Here is a 20,308-nt window from a genome sequence, read left to right as displayed (position 1 = left end):
TGAAAAGTACAAGCCACCCTTCCAAAGAGAAATCAAATAAACAGGAGTTTGCATATGCAGGAGTTCTCTCACAGAATTAATGGCAGTTTCTTCACTTAATATGTTTGGTAGCCACTATGTTATGTAGCCTTTATTGTGCAAAGAGTGGAAACTTACTTTGGAAGTGGCTTTCTTGTTGACAATGCTATTTGATAATACTGATATTCTAGTATAGTACTCACATTGCACATTTAGAAATGTCTATCATCCTTTGTGAATAATGACACTCAAACCATCCCTGTGAGAGTATATAGATAAGATCATTATTTTCATTTTCTAGATAAGGAAACTGAAATGAAATTCCTTGCCAAAGGTCAAAGAACAAATCACTGGGAGAATTAGATTAGGGCAGTGAGTTCTTGATTTTCAATCCTTTGCTTAATCATCTAAGTCATATTGTTTTACCCAGAATGCGAACAGATTATTTTCAGTCAGTAAGAATAAGGCTGTGCCCAGATGATGCCAGAAGACTAGCTGAAAAATGAAAATCTGCTCAATCATTTATCTGTAAAATGCCAAACTACTTGTTATACTGATATCTTTCACTAAGCCTAATAGGTTGTCTCATGTTTGGCAGACATAGCCTCTAACTTAATGTTTATATTGTACTAAAATTAACTTTAGTTAATTTCTGGAGGTTCTGTCTTTTAAAAACTTAATTTTGGAATATTATAATTATTTAATATGTTCTGAATAATATGTTAGTCGTGTGGTAAATTGAGGAAAAAAACTCTTTGAAAGTGTTTTTTGATGAAATCTCACACCTTTGTGCAGTGGTAGACAAACTCTTTTCTATCATCAGAGACTATACGATAAGATCTCACCATTAGGAGAAAGCTGGGCTTCTACGTCTGCCACCAACTCCTTCTAAATTCATTTAGGCCTGGCATTTAGGACTGAAATCATAAGACTCCATCTATATCACATGCGTTCCTGCAGAATCAGTTACCCTGGATGTGAAGGTGGCCAAATAATCAGGTGACCAGTGCCATGGTCCTTATAGAAGGTCATGGGCAGAAATAGCTGAATTCTTTCAATGTTCAACAAACCTTTATTGTACTCCTCATACATACTTACCTGCATCTCTGCAATATATCCTAATTCTTGGACATGTTCTGGCAGATTAAGCAGTTGACAGGTGAAACATTCTCCCCTAGGTCAAACAGCATCAATGAGAGTCAAGATGTAAACTCAGGATGCCTGGCTTTCAGTAGCTCAGTTCATTCAACTGTGATGCTACTGAGTTTGTTGAGGGATGATTCCATTATATTTTATATAACGTTTACATGTTTTGCAGTTAAACTACTAAAATGCTTAACTAATCTGAACTCACAGTAATTCACAATAAGAATAGCACAAGCATTATCATTCACTTATAGCCTGTAGAATTTGGAATAGGTTTGGTTCAATAATAAAGATCAAAGCAAACCAGAAAAGGAATAGAACATTCATTTCTCCTTAGTTCTGAGACCTTCCGAATTCAATCTTTATTAAGAATGACAGTTTGCAAATGTGTGGACTCACTACTATCAAATTTAAATCACTTTAAAAAACCCACTGAATTTGGATTTGATTACTCAGGAATACAATATTAAAAGTGCCTTCATCCTGACTATGGTGTATTGAATTTCCCTGATGTAGCTTCTGTGATCTAATTTTTAAATTATATATATATATATATATATATTTCGGTCTTGGCTAGACTGAAAACTTAAATGAACTGCATATAAGTAATCTATGATGCTGGTCAGAGATGGAGTACTTATTCCTGTGTTACGTTGCAAAGCTCAAGAAATTAGATATAAACATGAATGACTGTCCTCTAATAGTATTTATATGCTGGGGCTAAGTTTGTCTTCCTCTATTTAAAAATAAAATTCCAGGGAAGACTTGACTTAAAAGTATTTGTATAATTACCTGTTTAATTTTGCAGCAGACACTTCAGAAGCTTACATTTCTCTTCAAATCCAAGAGTTAGTGACATCATTCATTCATCTAGCAGATGTTTATGTTAGTTGTTACTCTGTGTCAGGCTCTGAGTAGGTATTAGTTCAAGACACAGAGTCCCTTGCCCTTCACAGAGCCGCCTCCACTGAGATAAATCCACCATCACAATTAAACTGGGTAATGTGATAGAAAGGAGCTGGGAGGAGTACATGCAACAGGGTGATGGGGAAGGCTGGTTCTGAGGATTTAAATTGAGACCTGAAGAGGGGCTGGCTACTAGAAAATTCATAGAAAAAGCATTCAAGTGGTGTTCAAGGCTCCAAGGTGAGAATTACTTTTTTTTTGGTAATGTGTAGTTTTCACAATTTGTAGTTTTCTGAAAGCACTACAGAAAGAAATGAGAATTCAGAGAGAGAAAGCAACAGCCAATAGAAATGTTTGAACATTAGAGTGGAAACATTTGGAAATTTGGAGATTTCTTAAAGCCTGCTCTTTTAATGATGAAGAAATGGAGGCCCAGTGACATTGCCATGTTTTGGTCACATACTAGTTAAATTGTAACCTGGGTCTCCGATCTTCCTGTCTATAGCTTTTTTCTATTAAACAAAATTACCTTTATTGTGCTTGACAACTCCAGATGTATTGAAAGTATTGGTTTTTACAGTTGAGAGTTTAAACCTTTATCTACAAATAGATGGCAAACATTTATTTAGGCTTTCTTTATGATCAGTGGCAATTGCCAAAGCCATATCAATCATTGGGATTTGCATCCCTTATTAAGAAAATCACAAAGAGTATTTTAACCTTTCAGTCGTCTATTGACTTTAGTTTCTAGCTTAGAAATCATTAAGTCTTTTGTGATGCATTAAAAGGGAACTCCTAAGTTTAATTTCCATGTAGTTCACTTCAGTTTGGAACTAGATATGGTCCATCTTGATTAAAAAAGGAGAATTTTTTTATTGCTTCCCATCATTTCCAATTATAGATCTGTTGGCTTGCTAGACATCTCAGTCATACTTTATGCACTTTTCTTTTTGATAAATGGCAAACGAATTTTCAGGCCAACAATTTATATAAATTGCAGGTATAATTTATACTTAGCTACCTTTCTACTTCTAATATTTTTATTACTTTGTGGAGAAATGAATTGGGGCTAATATTGTTTACATCTCTCTTTGATTTTTTTTGTTAGCCTTTTAATCCATAAACGGAATCTGTAATGAGCTTAGCTCTGTATCCTAATAAAGCCCCTCTTTTTGGTGATGATTATATAAAGCAATTAACATTGCCCCAAGAGTTATAGTCAGTGGGAATGGTAATTTGACAGATCAGAGTACAACGATGTGTTCCAGACACTTAAAAAATTGTAATTTAAGAACCTTATATTACTTTTGGAGGAGCTAAATGTTTGCCTGTTCTCTGCATTTTATTATAAAGAACCGAAAAAAAATATTCTCCTCTATGCAGATGAAATGCTTTTTTTCAGTTTTATTGAGGTATAATTGACAAATAAAATAAAAAGGTATTTAAAATGTACAACATGATGATTTGAAATATATATACATTGTGAAAGGATTCCCCCTTCCCACATAGAGTTAATTAACATATCTATCACCTCACATATTTCTCTCCGTTTTTGGTGAGACCATGTAAGTTTTACTCTCTTAGCAAATTTCAACTATATCATACAGTGTTATCAACTTTAGTCACCATGTTATATACTAGATGCTTAGAACTTACTCATCTTATAGCTGAAGTTTTATGCCCTTTTACCAACTTCTCCCTTATCCTGCTCTCCCCAACCCCATTCCCAGGCAACAATTTTTCTACTGTTTCTATGAGTTTAATTTTTTTTTAAAAAAAGATTCCACATATAAGTGATACTACACAGTATTTGTCTTCCTCTGTCTTATCTCACTTAGCACAATAGCCTCAAGGTTCATCCATGTTGTTGCAAATGACAGGATTTCCTTCCTTTTTTAAGGCTCAATAATATTTCTCTCTCCCTTCCTCCCTCTCTCCATCTCTACCTGTATTTATATCTATATCTACACATAGATTTTGCTTTCTGAGAACACTTTATTTTATTTTAGTGTCCATGTTATAGAATGTCATGGGAGGAAATTCTCCCTTGTCTCTGTACCAGAAAGAACTGTTTCTAAACATCTTTTGTGATTTTATCTTATGAACACTGTGGTTTCTGAAACTGTTTCCTTCTTTACATTGCTAGAATGACAGAGTCCATTTTATAGCTTGTTTTAAACAAGTATACTAGGCCTCAAATCAAAGTTTATTTTTGGTGCTAACTGTACTCTTTTATTTTTATATTTCCTTTAAAATATGATTCCACATTCTTTTTTCCTTTTTAGTCTGCTGTATGTCCTTTATAAGCTTCCTGAAGTCTTTTCTGAAACAAAGTTGAGAAATAAATAGAATTTGTTAAAATTTTATTCCATGCATTGAAACTCTCGTCACAAAATAAGCAAATCTCCTTTGCTTTGGCAAGAGGTTTATTAAAAGGACTTATTTTGGGTTCCAGTTTTAGACAAAGGGGTTGTGAAACACTACAGAATCAGAAGACTGGATGAAGGGGGCTTTTTCCTTACCCGGAGAAGAACCTTTTCGACACTGAATGAATTCGTGAGTCACTACACCAAGACAAGCGATGGCCTGTGTGTCCAGCTGGACAAACCATGCTTAAAGGTGAAATGCTTTCAAGCTGTGTTCCTTTATTTTTGAAGTTAATTTTATTTCCCTCAGGTGTTGGAGTTATTTGTCATGTGATATGTCAGCTCAGAAAAAAAGGTCATTGAATACCCAAATCATGGATAGGCAAACTGTGGCCCCTGAGCCAATATGGCCCCACACTTATTGTTATACATAAGCTTTATTGGAGCATAGACATGCTCATTCATTTACAGATTGTCGTTGCTTTTTTGCTATAATAGCAGAGTTTAATAGTTGAAACAGAGACTATATGGCTCACAAAGCCTAAAATATTTACCGTCTCATTCTTTTCAGAAGAAGTTTGCCAAGTCCCGACCTCAAGCAACCACTGAACACAGAAAATATTCATTCTTTGCACTAAGAAACTAATCTGGTATCTTGTTATTGCAGCATTTAATGATACGGCTGGAGGGAAAGAAAATTCTGGAATACAATTCTTACTTAGATGATCTGTATTCAAGATTATTAACATGAAATGACCAGGTTCATTATCTGGTTGTCTGCATATAGATATCATTTAACTGTTCTAACATTTTGATTGTTTGGCCTGGCTGTTTAGTGGGAGGAGGTAACATTTATAGAATTAATCTATATCTATCATTAAATTCTGTTGTTGCATGTTTTACCCAAATGTGTTTAAAGTTAAGTGGTGGTCATACACCTCAGTGGGGCAAGCCTTCAGCTCCACATCAGAGTTCAGGTCTCATGTACTGTCAGTGGTATAGCCAACCCTGTGGTTTATACCTGGATGACCAGTGAAAGCTTCCTTGTGATGCCTGATTAGAATTCTACAGACAAGTAGAAGCTGAAGAATTCTGTCCCGTATGCAGGGAATTTATGAGTTAAATCCTGAGACGTGAATAGGCAATTTTGGTATAAGTATGTACATCTTAGATGGTACAGGAATGACCTCACAAGAGTATCTAAGCTTATGCTAAGAAATAGTTCAACTGATAGAAAGATATGACTTAAAAATTCTTAGTTTAACCAATATTGTTGAATTCTGGTAGGGGAAAGGGTTTACAAAGCATAGGTGACCTTCTGGGCACTCGAGATGCTGATGACTTAGTGGAGGAGATAAGAAAAATTTCTAAAGGCAGATGACAAACTAGACTATGCACTCTAGGAGAGCAGAAACCTTGCCTATTTTGTTGACAGAATGGAACCTAGTTGGTGCTTGAAAAATATTTATTTATTAACTAAATGAGTGAACAAATAAGTAAATGAATTTGAAAAAAGATGAAATTAATTTTGAGAAATTTTGTGATACATGTGGTAAATGCTATAGGCCAAAGAGTTGGGGAGATAATTGTGGATGAGATGGAACTTCAGTTTAGCCTTCAAACTTGATTTATGTAGGCAAGGAGGCAAAGAGAACTCCCACCACGTAGGTGAGAGGGAGGTATTTGGGAGTCATGTGGGACAGATGGACAGCAAGGTGCCCGACTTAGCAGGATTTGGGAGATCAGCTGGAAGAGGCAAAGATACAGATTCTACCACAATTGCTTTCCATTTAAAAGTAATTAGAATAAAATTTACAATATTTTGTTTTTAAAAATGATGTCTCTTTTTAAAAGTACCTAGACTTATTTTCAACCAAAAAATTGTTGAATATAACTTTTTTCTTACCAGTATTCTAATTATTCTGTGACGCAGATACAAGTCCCAGCTCCCTTTGATTTGTCATATAAAACCGTGGACCAATGGGAGATCGGCCGCAGCTCCATACAACTTCTGAAGAGATTAGGATCTGGTCAGTTCGGCGAAGTGTGGGAGGGCCTATGGAACAATACCACTCCGGTAGCAGTGAAAACATTAAAACCAGGTACGAGAACAAGAATGGCAAGGGTTAAATGGCATATGTTGATACTTATAAGCTCAACTTGCCACTGTAAATGTCCAAGAGGTCATGGGACAGCCAGTGTGGGCACCAAGCAAGTGTTATAATCACTTCCTGTAGTGACCACAGTGATCTAGCCCAGCACCTGAGATTTTCAGAATTACTGCAGGTATGATTATGATTTTGAATCCTAATCTTATCAACAACTGAGACTAAACTTTATTGTCCAATCTGATCATTTTTTTCCAAAAAAGAAGCAGCTAGCTATCCATCTTAACACTGCTCTCTAAGGAAGGCCTTTTGGAGGTCAAAAGAGAACAAAAAATCAGATTTCTTATATTAAAAAATAGCGCCATGATAGTTTTCTTTCCAAGAGGAATAATTATTATTGATTTACAGTGTAATAGCAGCAAACAGCTTTGGTGATTGCTTAAATGTCTTCACTTCACTGGGGCCATTAATCAATCTTCTCAGCTATTTATTGCTTAGCAGACTACCGCGCAATAAAGACGAGCCTGAAATCAACTCCCACAGTAGCTCTGACAGGCAAAAATTAATATTTAATGTTGCATTACTAGCTGAGTTGAGATTGGGTCTCTTTCGCTGTGCAGCTGGTCAGCTGTAACCAGCGTAGCCAAGGAGTGCTCTGAGCAGGCTTCCCCTGCAGAGGCTCCTGACGTACCATGGTTTCAGCTCTGGCGGATGGTGTGATCTGGCAATGATTTAAGTGTCCTGCATTCCATGAATCTGACGGCCACCCAAAGCATCAACATAGAAACATATTGTAGATAAATCGTCTGAATGGAGATCATAATTGCTGCTATCACTGGAAACTTCATCAATCAGATTGTATGGGGGTGGGGGAATGATCCTACTATATCGGTAACTAACCATAGGCCAAACTAATTATAACAACCAAAAGCGGTCCTTTATTATGGTTTGGATGCCTCTTTTATTCTTAGCTCCATTTTGCCACAGTGATTCAAGACTTTAATCCTATTTGATTATGTGGCACAGATGGAAGTGAGGGAGCTCAGCAAAAATTGATGGAGAACAGAATAGGCCATTTCCCCCCATTCTCCCTCTGTAAGTCCTTGCCTCTTCCCCTCAGCCTGTGAAGAAATGCTTACAGTTGATCTGTCTGGTTTTCCTAAGAATATGCCTATTTTTAATAATAATACAAATATAGTCAACACTCATTGAACACTTATGTACCAGACAATGCTATTATCCTGACAATGATTTTATGTCAGTAGGATTATTAGCCATGTTTTAGAGATGAAGAAACTGAAGTTCAGAGACATTTGGTAACTTGTTCAAGATCACACAGTGAGCTAGGATTTGATGGAGCCTGGGTAGTGAACTTCTAGACTCTCAAAAGGCATACCAAAGGATAGATTGCCTAAATGCTTTATGTGAAATGATCTGCAGGTCACATGTAACTCTTTCTAACTGCATATTAATAAACAGTCAGAGTGTTAGCTTGGAATGCCAAAGCTTATCCATACCTGGGGTTCAAATATTAGCTGTGAAGTCTTCTATATGAGAGAATGAGGAACGAAACAGACTCTTTAAGCATCAGTGAAAATGATATTTGCACTATCCATAGTGAATACTGAGATGTGAAACGACAGTATTCCTTCAGTTACAACAATGGCTCTGAAACATCATATCCTAAAAGAAATAAAAGATCTTTAAATGACTAATGAAAGGTAACTCCAGGTATTCTTCTTTCTCTTAGGTTTTATTTGATGTTAACTGTTGATTCTTGGCACTTTGCATGGTGAGTCAGAGTTGAGCCATTTAAGTGCAATTTAATTGTAGATGAGTCTTCAGAATAGGCTCCAATATCTCCCTTAACATTTGGTCAAGCTATTAAAACCAACTGTGGAGATATTAATACAGGAGAAAATGTTGAATATCAGCTTCAAGAGGAGGAAAAAAACGCTAAGTTTTGGGAGTGGCCCTTGAATGTTTTCTACTGGGCCTACACTATGGATATATGTCCTTGCAGAATTAAAGACATAAATATGGCAGAATATCACTGCTTTTTAGAAAAGTTATCCAGCTCTTCCCACAGTGGGTACCAAGGACAGGGCAACTATTAGTCTTCTCTGCATCCTGGACAGAAAAACTCGCTGCAGTAATTAAACATTCAGTGTCTTCCAGTGTTCATGTTAATAGAATGTCTTCTCTTTGTGTTCCTAAGATGCCTGCCTTGTTTTATCAATTAGACTGTCAGTGTTTCCTTTTTCCTTCATTTTTCACATGGACCTGAATCAACCTCTCTTCACCTACAGGTCATAATACATAAGCTGCACAGCCCTGATGCACCAACACATCAGTTATTAGGTTGCCCTGGTTGAACTGATTCTCTTCCTTGATAAATCTGAAGATTTGTGACACTCATGCTCTTACTTTACTGAGAGGCAGGAAGCAATCTTGGTGATTCCCACCAGGCTTCTGTGAGGATAGGAATGCCTCAGTAACATAAAGTGATTTCCCCTCTTCTTGTTTCAGGTTCAATGGATCCAAATGACTTCCTGAGGGAGGCACAGATAATGAAGAACCTAAGACATCCAAAGCTTATCCAGCTTTATGCTGTTTGCACTTTAGAAGATCCTATTTATATTATTACAGAGTTGATGAGACATGGAAGTCTGCAAGAATATCTCCAAAGTAAGCTAAAGACTTAATAAAAGGAAAAAAGAGGAATTTAGTTTAGCTAGTCCTATAAATGTCAATTTAGCAAGGCTTCTATAACCCAAAGGATATCTACTATGGTATATCTGTGACAATGAATGTCTTACCATTGAATTGCTCAACTACTCTTTAATAGAATATATACTGTGTACTCAAAGGGAGGAAAAATATTTATGTAGTGGAAGAACAAATTGTTCACCGTAGACATATCAGAGTACTTAAATGTCATGTGGAAAATTGAAGAATTGATGTTTTTCACGATGCTTTGTTTCCTACAATAACTAATTGAACATTATCAGTCATGGACCAGTATTTTCTATGGCCCAGAATTAAGGGACATGGAATGCTTTCAGGGGAAGGGAGGGAAAGGTACCCTCATTTTTCTCTTTGCCAGTTTTGGACAACATTGTGCTTGTTGGAATTTAAAATACTTCCAACCGCTAGGCAACATTAGAATATTCAGACTAAAAAGCAGAAATATACTATTACTTTATTTTTACATCTGCTTCCTGTAGTCTGAGAAGACTTAAGGGCACTGTAGAATTTTGATGTTTATTACAAATTAATAATTTAATAAGCAACAATATTATAAGCATTAAAATGAGATGTTCAAAGAAGTGGAGATCAAGTACTGAGAGAATAATTCATGCTTTAAAAAGAGGCATTTTCTATACTTTCTTGGAATGTCAGAGTGGGACTGATAGAATGTATAGAGGTAAAGGGAGGTGAGAATAATGGAACAAAGATGTCAGAAAGATAGGAGTATTCTCTCATCTCAGGGTGACTTGTGAAGCTGGTGATATTAAATTGCAAGACTAGATAGGAACAAAGAACATAAGACTTGCTAAGTGCTGTTAAAAACAAAAATATACCTAGCTCCCTTGCATAAAGATATCAAATTTAACAGTATTAGATTGTGTTACCCACCATAGAGAGACTAACCTCAGCCATTGACTCCTTTTGCTTTATTCCCAGGGACAAAAGTACAGGAGCCCTTTCAGGTCATCTCTAACAAAAATGCTTTGTCAAATTAGAAACATTCGCGCTGTTAAATCTCACAGTCAATGCTCAATCCTCAGATCTATCAGCAGTATTCAATTCAATGGACACTGTCTCCTTCTGGTAACACTACCTTCTGGAAACACTACCTTCATTTGGCTTCTGGGACACTTCACCCAATGTCCTTTTCTCTTCCTTTCTTGCCAGTTCTTCTCAATCTATGTGATTTCTCTCATCTCCCACACTTCTCAATATCTTGGAATTTTCCAAGACTCTTTTGCAACATCACCAGATTCCTTGTTAATCTCAACCAGTCTTATTGTTTAATAACATTTATGTATTAACCAATTGCCTAAATCATATCCCTCCATTACTTCAGAATCATATATACAACTGCCTTCTTAGCTTCTCCACGTGAACACTGTATCAGTCTGGATAATATGGGTATGATGCAGTAACAAACCCTTCCAAGTCTCAGAGTCTTAACACAGGTGTTTATTCTTGCTCTTGCTACATGTGAGATATAGATTGGCTGGTGGCTCAGGTCTTTTGATCACCTTGGCAGCAGCAGGGGATATGACTATTCTCATTTTGGCTCTTAAAGCTTCTGACCAGGAGTGACAGAGGTAATTTCTATGCCCTTTTCATTTGGTTAAATCAAGTCAAAGGGAGTAGAGGAGTACAGCCCTCTAAAGTGCTTAAAAGCAGGAAAAAACAAAAGTTTGCAAACAGCCCTCATTTCTACTGCATATGTCTATTAGACATCTCAAAATAATTTGTCCAAAAACCGATCTCTGATATTATCCTCAGTAATCTGCACCTCTTGTGGTCTTTCCTTCTCTGGCAATGTCAACACACAGGCCTACCATCTTGGAGTCACCTCTACTTCTCACATCCTATATCTGACCAACCAGCAAATCCCACTGGCTTGCTTTCCAAATATATCCAGCATTTTACCACTTTTCAACACTCCTACTCCAGTCTGAGTCATCATCAACTCTCTCCTGGATTCTGCAGTAGCCTTCTAATTTGTCTCCCTCTTTTGGTTCTTGACCCCTTCAGTCTCTTCTCAACACAGCAGCTGGAGAGATCCTGTTAAGATGTAAATCAGGTCACGTCCCTCCTCAGCCCCAAACCTTCAGTGACTCCTTGGTTCTCTCTGTGTAACCCATAAAGTCCTGCCTGACCCGACTCTCCATTACCTCTCCAACCCCATCTCCCACAGGTTTGCCCTGGTTCACTCTGTCAACTACACTGCCCTTCTTTGCTACTCTTTGTATCTTCCAGATGTGCTCCGCTGCAGGCCCTGCGCACTTGCCGTTTCCTCTACCTGAAAATTTTTCCCGTTACTTATCCGCACAGCTCATTTTCTCACGTCCTGAAGTCTTTACTCAGGTATTCCCATTATAGCGAGTCCTTCCTGGGTCACCCTCTAAATTCTAAGATTTAATCTCCCTTTGCTGACTCTTCGTATTCCTCTTTCCTGCTTTTTGTTTTCTCTTCCTAGCTGTTAGTCGTCATATAATGCATGACATATTTATGTAGCTTATTTTTAGCGTCTTCTAAAATACAACTTGGAGAGGACAGAGATTTATCTTTGTTTTAGTGCTAGAACGGTGTCAGGCACACAGAAGGTGTGCACTAATTGTGTGTTGATTAAGTGAATGAATAAATTAATGGATAGATTAAGTCAGGGCTATCCTGAACCTAATACAGTTGGGACTTGTTTTGTTGTGCTTGGTATCAGCTAGCAAAGATACGCTTAGTATATTGTAAACTCCTTTGACATTGAGGATTTCTGTGGTTTGTTGATGTCTTTTACTCAGGGTTGAGCACGAACTCTGTCATCTTCTGGGTTGAACTATCAGGGTCAAGTTTACAGAGGCCTTCATTTGCCCGGATACTTAGCAGCCAGGGGGAGTAATGAAGGCATGCTCATTACAGACAATCCCTTCCCAATCAAGAGGATTTGATTTCAACAAAGTGATCTTAAAATGTATCTGCCAGTCTTAAACATCCCATAATGATAAATATTATTAAGCTGAAATGCTCTTGAATAGTGGAACATAACTGAAAATATTGCCTTGCTGCAGATGTAAATTGTCACAGGTCTATGAACGTTTATATCAGTTTTGACATCTGGCTGCTGTATTAGAAGTGTGCTCTGAGGTTGTATGCAGTTCCTAGGCCACTGTACTTTTCAGGGCAGGAAATATGTTACTACTCAGTTTCCTTCACTATTGTGCCTGTCAGTGAAAACCTTTTTATATCCACTGTGATAGGATTAGATGTTGTATTTGATAGCTGAAATAACACACATTTTTCTACAGAACCATCTTTGTAGTCCCTAAGCTTGGCTGAATTTTTTTTTGTAATACATTTCGCCAAAATGGAAAAGGCTTGTCAAAAAACTTTAGCACTAAGGGTAACTGATGCCTGGTGTTTCTTACTGAAGTTTAAAGAGGATAAATATCTGCCTTTTTTACTTTAGCTGGGCTTGTTTTCTTTCCAGTAAATACTTATAGAGCATCTAGTATATGTCAGTATATTCTCTTTGTTTTACAAATCAAGTCCTAGCATGTTGTTCATCACTCTCACAGACAGTTCAGTTAAGTGGATTGAAGCAGACAGGAATGTTTTCACTGAGATACCCTTTAACTGAACACAACTCCATAACTATTTGCTGTCTGCATGAATGGAAGTCTCTTCATAGCCCCTGACTTTGGGTGCTCAGGAGTGTAAGGTGGATTTTAGGGAGGCAGTACAGAATAAATTTATGACGCATGAGATTTCAGCCTCCAACATATCCTGGATTGGAATCTCTACTCTATAAATTATTACCTGTTCCTCTGAGTGGTAGGAACACCTATCAAACAGGGCAAAATACTTCCTATAGTTGTTCTGAGTATTAAATGAGGTGATTTACTGGAAAATCAACCATATGGGATAGTGGTAGGAGAGGAGCATATATATTTTAATTTTTTTTTCCTCTAAAAAACACTATATAGCACTTACTGTGTGCCAGGAATTTTTCTAAGTCCTATACAAGTATTATTTTAGTTCATTCTTCTAACAACCTCATGAACTAAGTATTATTATTACCATCCCCATTTTACAGTTGAAGAAGCTGAGGTATGGAGAGATTAAGTAACTTATTCAAGGTGGTTGAACAAGAATTCAAACCCAGGAAATCTGGCTCCATAGTCCATGCTTTTAACCATATACATAGCACTGATATTATTCTCCTAATATCCACCTATTATTTATTGCTGCACGACAAATTACCCCAAAACTTAGTGGCTTACAGCAGCAAACACTTATTTTCTCACAGTTTCTGTGGTCAGGAATTCACGTGCTGCTGAGCTGGGTCTTCTGGGTCAGGGTTTCTCACAAGGCTGCAGTCACAGTGCCAGCCGGGGTTCCAATCATCTTTATCCATTCATTTGTTGACGGACACTTAGGTTGCTTCATGGTTATTGTAAATAATGCTGCTATGAACTTTGAGGTGCATATATCTTTTGAATTAGTGTTTTTATTTTCTTCAGGTAAATATTCAGGAGTAGAATTGGTGGATCATGTGGCAGTTTTATTTTTAATTTTTTGAGGAATCTTTATACTGTCTTCCGTAGTGGCTGCACTAATTTAAATTCCCACCAACAAAGCACTAGGGTTCCCTTTTATCCACATCCTTGCTAACACTGGTTATTTCTTGTCTTTTTTGTTTTTGTTTTTGGCTGCGTTGGGTCTTTGTTGCTGTGCGCGGGCTTTCTCTAGCTGCGGCGAGTGGGGGCTATTCTTTGTTGTGATGCGTGGGCTTCTCATTGTGGTGGCTTCTCTTGTTGAGGAGCACGGGCTCCAGGCACCAGGCTTCAGGACTTATGGCTCGCGGTCTCAGTGGCTGTGGCTCACGGGCTCTGGAGCACAGGCTCAGTAGTTGTGACGCATGGGCTTAGTTGCTCCGCGGCATGTGGGATCTTCCTGGACCAGGGCTCGAACCCGTGTCCCCTGCATTGGCAGGCGGATTCCCAACCACTGCGCCACCAGGGAAGCCCCTATTTCTTGTCTTTTTGACGATAGCCATTCTTACAGGTGTGAGGTAATAGCTCATGGTTTTGATTTGCATTTCTCTGATGATTAGTGATTTGAGCATCTTTTCATGTGCCTGTTGGCCATCTGTTATGTCCTCTTTGGAAAAATGCCTATTCACGTCCTCTGCCCATTTTTTGATCAGATTGTTTATCTGTTTTTGATGTTGAGTTGTATGAGTTCTTTATGTATTTTGGATATTAACCCCTGATTGGATATATCATTTGCAAATATCTTCTCCCTTTCAGTAGACGGTCTTTCCATTTTATTGATGGTTTCCTTCATCGTTTGAAAGCCTTTTAGTTTGATTTGGTCCCATTTGTTTATTTTTGCTTTTGTTGCCCTTGACTGAGGAGACAGATCCAAAAAAATATTGCTAAGACCAGTGTCAAAGAGATAACTGCCTATGTTTTCTTCTAGGAGTTTTGTGGTTTCAGGTCTTACATTTAAGTCTCTAACCCATTTTGAATTTATTTTTGTATATGAGAAAATGGTCTAGTTTCATTCTTTTACATGTAGTTGTCCAGTTTTCCTAATGCTACTTATTGAAGAGACTTTCTTTTCCCTGTTATATATTCTTTGTTGTAGATAATTGACCATGTGAGTGTGAGTTTATTTATGGGCTCTTTATTCTGTTCCATTGAGCTATGTGTCTGTTTTTATGCCAGTATCATACTGCTTTGATCACTATAGCTTTGTCTGAAGTCAGGGAATGTGATACCTCCAGTTTTATTTTTCTTTCTCAAGATTGCTTTGACTATTCAGGGTCCTTTGTGGTTCCCTACACATTTTAGGATTATTTATTCTAGCTCTGTCGGTATTTTGTGAGTATTTTGATAGGGATTTCATTGAATGAAATGAAAAATGGACATTTTAACAATATTAGTTCTTCCAATCCATGAACACATAACATCTTCCATTCATTTGTATTCATTTGTATCATCTTCAATTTTTTTCATCAATGTCTTATAGTTTTCAGAGTACAGGTCTTTTACCTCCTCGGTTAAATTTATTTCTAGGTATTTTATTCTTTTTATTTGCTTGTATATGGGATTGTTTTATTGTTTTCTCTTTCTGATAGTTCATTATTAGTGTATAGAAATACAACAGATTTCTGTATATTAATTATGTATCCTAAAATTTTACTGAATTCATTTATTAGTTCTAATAATAAATGAATCTTATTTATTATTGGGATTTTCTGTATATGGTATCATGTCATCTGCCAATAGTAAAAGTTTGACTTCTTCTCTTCCAATCTGAATACCTTTTATTTCTTTCTCTTGTTGGTTGCTGTGGCTAGGACTTCCAATACTATGTTAAATAAAAGTGGTGAGAGTGGGCATCCTTGCCTTATTCTGGATCTTAGAGGAAAAGCTTTCAGCTTTTCACTATTGAGTATGATGTTACCTGCAAGTTTGTCATAAATGGCCTTTATTACTCAGAGCCTATTTAAATATGCTGCTTGCATTAAAAAATCACACACAAACTGTGCTTAGGTCTTTCCCATTTGAAAACTTCCCTTGACTCCATTTATTTCATTTTTTTAATTGCAAAAGATGACATACATGTAGAAAGGACATGCATGACTTACGTCCTTTCTACATATATATTTATAATGTAATTATAAAGCGAGCAAGTAAACAGCTGTGTAGCCACTATGCAAATCAAGAATGAGAACATAGCCAGCAGCCCAGAAACTCCTCTACTACCTTATCAATGACAATCCCTCACTATCAGGAACTTCATGATAATTGCTTTCCTTCCTTGACTTACATTTTTCTCTGCTAGCTTCTTCTTGTCTTCCCTTCTTGACTAGGTTTTTGGAAATTGACATCTCCTCTTGCCATCTCCACATCCTCAGCTCCCCTTCAGCCCTTAACCCCTTATACTCCATCTCCAGCGAGACTCTCTTCCTGCAACCAATGTTTCCAGTGACTTCTTAATTATTATATTTTAGAAATGCATTTTAGTTCTTATCTTGCTGGACTTATTTGACAATGGTAGTGATTTTCTCTTCTCAAACCTTTGACTGTTATGATGTTCTCTTCTGGTTCTTCTCTCATTCTTTAGGCTGATTCCTCTCAGTTTTCTTGCAGGTTTATTTTTATATGCCCACTCTAAGTGTTGGCATTTCTCATGATTCTATCACTTTTTAGCAATCTCACCCACTTTTAATGTTTAACTCTTGCTCCTAGACAATGACTGTTAAATCCATATTTCTAGCTGCATGCTTTCCTCTGAGCTTCAGAACCATATGCTTGTCTTCTTTTAGACATTTCCTCTTGGGTAATCCATATGCATCTCTAGCTTAACAAATCTTAAACTGTTTAATTCTGATCAGGCAGCAGCAATGATAGATAATAAGAACAGGTAGGCTTTACTAAGTTCTTCCTAGGTGCCAGGTACTGTTTTAAGTGCTTTACATGTATTATCTCATTTTAACAAATAATACCACAAGGTTATGATAATTATTGCTGTATATATGGAGAAACTGAGACACAGGAGTGTTAAGCAGCTTGCCCAAAGTCAGGAAGAAATGTAAGGTAGAGCCCTGATTCAAATTCTGGCACTCTAGCTTCAAACCAATCTTCTTCACTCCTGTACTGTAGTTGCTCAAGTCAGGAATTGTGTCTGGGACTCTTGACCATAAATTCAATACATTTTTGGTAATATTTGGCTTATTCAGATAGGGATAATGATAATTTGGATTTATATGAGACCTTTTCAGTTCTCCAGAAATTTGAAGACCTCTACTAACAGTATGGCATCTAAACACTTATCCAGGGATGGCTGACCCCATTTCACAAAGTCACCACAAAATAACACTAATCTCTCTAGCAATGATCAAACTGACTCAACTACATAAATTTCCTATACTTAGTTATATAGAATCAGCAGGAGGAGAAACTATGTCTACGAAAGGTATATCATGCCTATACCTTCTCTTCATAGAGAGATGAGCAACCTGTTCTAAGAATAACAGGCTAAGAAAGGAAAATGTAGTGCATGCATCAAGCTTAATGGAGTACAAATGTAATATACTCAGCTTATAACTATGTAACATATATAGAGCCTTCATTATTTTGTGAGCTAGTTTTTAAGAACAATGTGATGGAAGAATGAGAACTTTTCATTGGTTCAGCCATGCAAATTAGTATTATTTTTAAGTTTAAAGACTAAAACAACTAAGAAATGTTTCAAAGAAATCCAGAGGCAACCAAGTAACAGTTTCCATGAAGAGATGAGTCAGTGATGTGTGGTATTAAAAATGGCAATACCTGGACTCTTCCGGATATTTATAGCTGTGTTTGGATCATGTGGTACTGTTGCTCCTTTCTCCCAATAATGCTCATTTAGGGAAGGCAGGGCCTCAGCTTTGAAATGTGTTTGAGCTCTGAAACTTGTTGCCTCATTAACCCTTCACAGGAAATGGAATGGTTTGTACCTGTTATATTTATTTTCTCTCAGTGCTATGGCACTTAATCCCACTGATAGCTCATTCATCAAAATTCTTAGAATTTGCTTCAATAGTTCAAATGTTCTCCAAAGTGAATCTCTTATTTTCTCTTTTTACCTAGATGATGCTGGATCAAATATCCATCTGATGCAGCAGGTAGACATGGCAGCCCAGGTTGCTTCTGGAATGGCCTATCTGGAGTCCCAGAACTACATCCATAGAGATCTGGCTGCCAGAAATGTCCTTGTTGGTGAACATAGTATCTACAAAGTGGCAGATTTTGGACTTGCAAGAGTTTTTAAGGTAGATTTGGCTTTGTTTTAATTAGTTGGTAATGGGTCAAAAGGCTAGACCAGTATACTAATAGATTTACTGTTACTTTCGATATATTTCTCCAAGTTCTATTGGTCCATAGACCATTTCAGGATCCCAGGGCTCTACAGACAAACTACTTCCTATTTCTATTTCTTCACCAAAGAGAAAGAAACAGAAAAAACAATGATCAACCAGATGGGAAAGTATGTAATTAAGTTTGCAGTTGAATAAATGATCAGTTGTTCAGTACCAGTAGCCTCTGTTTGTCTGCCTCTATTTCTCTTTAAAAAGGCAGCACACTTTGTACAGAGTTACCCTATCCATTGTTGCTCACTTTATGCCAGACCAATATGCATGCCGCCAGGCATGCTGCCAAAATTCTTCAGCAAACCTTGGCTTTTAAAATCCTGCCACCCCCGCTCCCATTTTATGACATTAGGCCAAAAGACACTAATATAGGAGATATAATATTTGGTGTTTTTTTCTGAATTTCATTTTTTATTTCTACATTGCATCGTAAAAATATGAGTGTGGGGCATGACACATAAGTAAATGATTCTCTTTTGATCTTTATGAATTTATCATCTTTTCTCTTTGTAAATTAATTAGATCCCCAGTGAGTTGATACATTAATTTAAATCATTTGGACCCTACTTTTCAGTATTAGAAAATGGTTACATGGTAATTATCAATGTCAGTGACTCTTCAATACCAGCAGTAAATCAGAAAACAGGCTTTGCTTTCACTTTCTATATTTGCTAAAGACCAGGTGTAAAGCCAGTGTTATCACAGATGAATTTCCCATATGTATTACAGTACTCCTTCCATTGCTACTTTTAGCACATAGTAGGCTCTCAAATAATATTTCATTAATGAAGTCCCGCAGATTATTCAGTCTTGTGTGTCAGATTTGGAATTTGCTACCGTAATTATCCTTTCAACTACACTCATTTTGAATCTTGTCCCTCTAAATTTTAATGCAAAGCAAGTTACAGACGAATGAGGGTGACCAAAAAAAAACCCCACTTTAACCTAGCTTGATTCCTTAATGCATTATCAGGTAGATAATGAAGACATCTATGAATCTAAACACGAAATAAAGCTGCCGGTGAAGTGGACTGCGCCTGAAGCCATTCGTACTAATAAATTCAGCATTAAGTCTGATGTGTGGTCATTTGGAATCCTTCTTTATGAAATCATTACTTATGGCAAAATGCCTTATAGTGGTGAGTAATTAATTCTAAGGTGGGCCTTTCTGCTGCAGGTCACTTACTTAGGTGTGACTTTAACTGCTTTGCCCAGACTTAGAGGGCAGAGTTCTGAGGCTGACCACACCATGTGCCTGTGGGAGCATAACAGGTAAAATTTGATGATGATGATTTGCCTTAATGAGTTGGTTTATTGCCTCCTTCTCCTTTGCTCTTGAATTGCAGTCTTACAGACATTACTTGCTGTAGGATTTAGTTTAGTCTCTGCAGCCTGGGAAGGGGATGGTAGACTTCATAGTTTCTCCGGGGAAGTCAGTTGGCTTTGTCCTCTAGAGTGTCAGTATCTATGAATTTAAGACTCTGATTTCCAACTTGTTTTTTGTTGGTTCCATTTTATATTTTTTAGGTATGACGGGTGCTCAGGTAATTAAGATGTTGGGTCAAAACTATAGACTCCCTCAACCATCTAACTGTCCATTGCAATTCTACAACATCATGTTGGAGTGCTGGAATGCAGAGCCTAAGGACCGGCCAACATTTGAGACACTGCATTGGAAATTTGAGGATTATTTTGAAACAGGCCCTTCATATTCAGATACAAATAACTTTGCATGATGAACACTGAAGAACATCAAATAATGAAGTAGCAACAGAGTTCAATAATCAGTTCAGAAATACAATCATATTAACCAACTGTAAAAATGAATTTATCTTGACATATTCAAGTGATAAGGTACATTTGGCCATATAATACAAAAAAGATTATATGTGTATTTTATCAACTGGGCAATACTGCAGGACAGCCTAAGATGAAATATCATCTCCCCACTGCCTGGCAAAATCAAATGCACTAAACAAAGTTATTTTTCTTCTTAAAAGAGACACATTTCTATTTATTGTTTGAAATGCTGTTCAAGAGGATCAACAGATGATAAAGAATTTTTACTCAGTGACTGTTGTAGCATTTTCCTGTTTACTGATTAA

The 20,308-nt window shown here is 37.0% G+C and overlaps 1 protein-coding gene across 1 annotated transcript in view; it reads left to right on the top strand.

Moving 5' to 3' along the window:
- FRK (fyn related Src family tyrosine kinase) overlaps window positions 1-19,990 on the top strand; it is an 82,944-nt gene extending 62,954 nt beyond the window's left edge. The window contains exons 3-8 of the mRNA XM_029223953.1: window positions 4,526-4,689; window positions 6,370-6,538; window positions 9,074-9,232; window positions 17,923-18,104; window positions 19,177-19,342; window positions 19,731-19,990. Of these exons, the coding sequence (XP_029079786.1) occupies window positions 4,526-4,689; window positions 6,370-6,538; window positions 9,074-9,232; window positions 17,923-18,104; window positions 19,177-19,342; window positions 19,731-19,939 (1,049 nt within the window). The 3' untranslated portion in view covers window positions 19,940-19,990. The remainder of the gene's footprint in view (window positions 1-4,525; window positions 4,690-6,369; window positions 6,539-9,073; window positions 9,233-17,922; window positions 18,105-19,176; window positions 19,343-19,730) is intronic.
- The last annotated feature ends 318 nt before the right edge of the window (window positions 19,991-20,308 follow it).

The sequence above is a fragment of the Monodon monoceros genome, unplaced genomic scaffold (genome assembly GCF_005190385.1).
Source record: "Monodon monoceros isolate NGI ecotype Baffin Bay Population unplaced genomic scaffold, NGI_Narwhal_1 Super_Scaffold_15, whole genome shotgun sequence".
In the NCBI taxonomy this organism is placed as follows: domain Eukaryota; kingdom Metazoa; phylum Chordata; class Mammalia; order Artiodactyla; family Monodontidae; genus Monodon; species Monodon monoceros.
The sequence above is the reverse complement of the archived record's forward strand: the minus strand, read 5'-3'. Positions and strand labels throughout refer to the sequence as shown.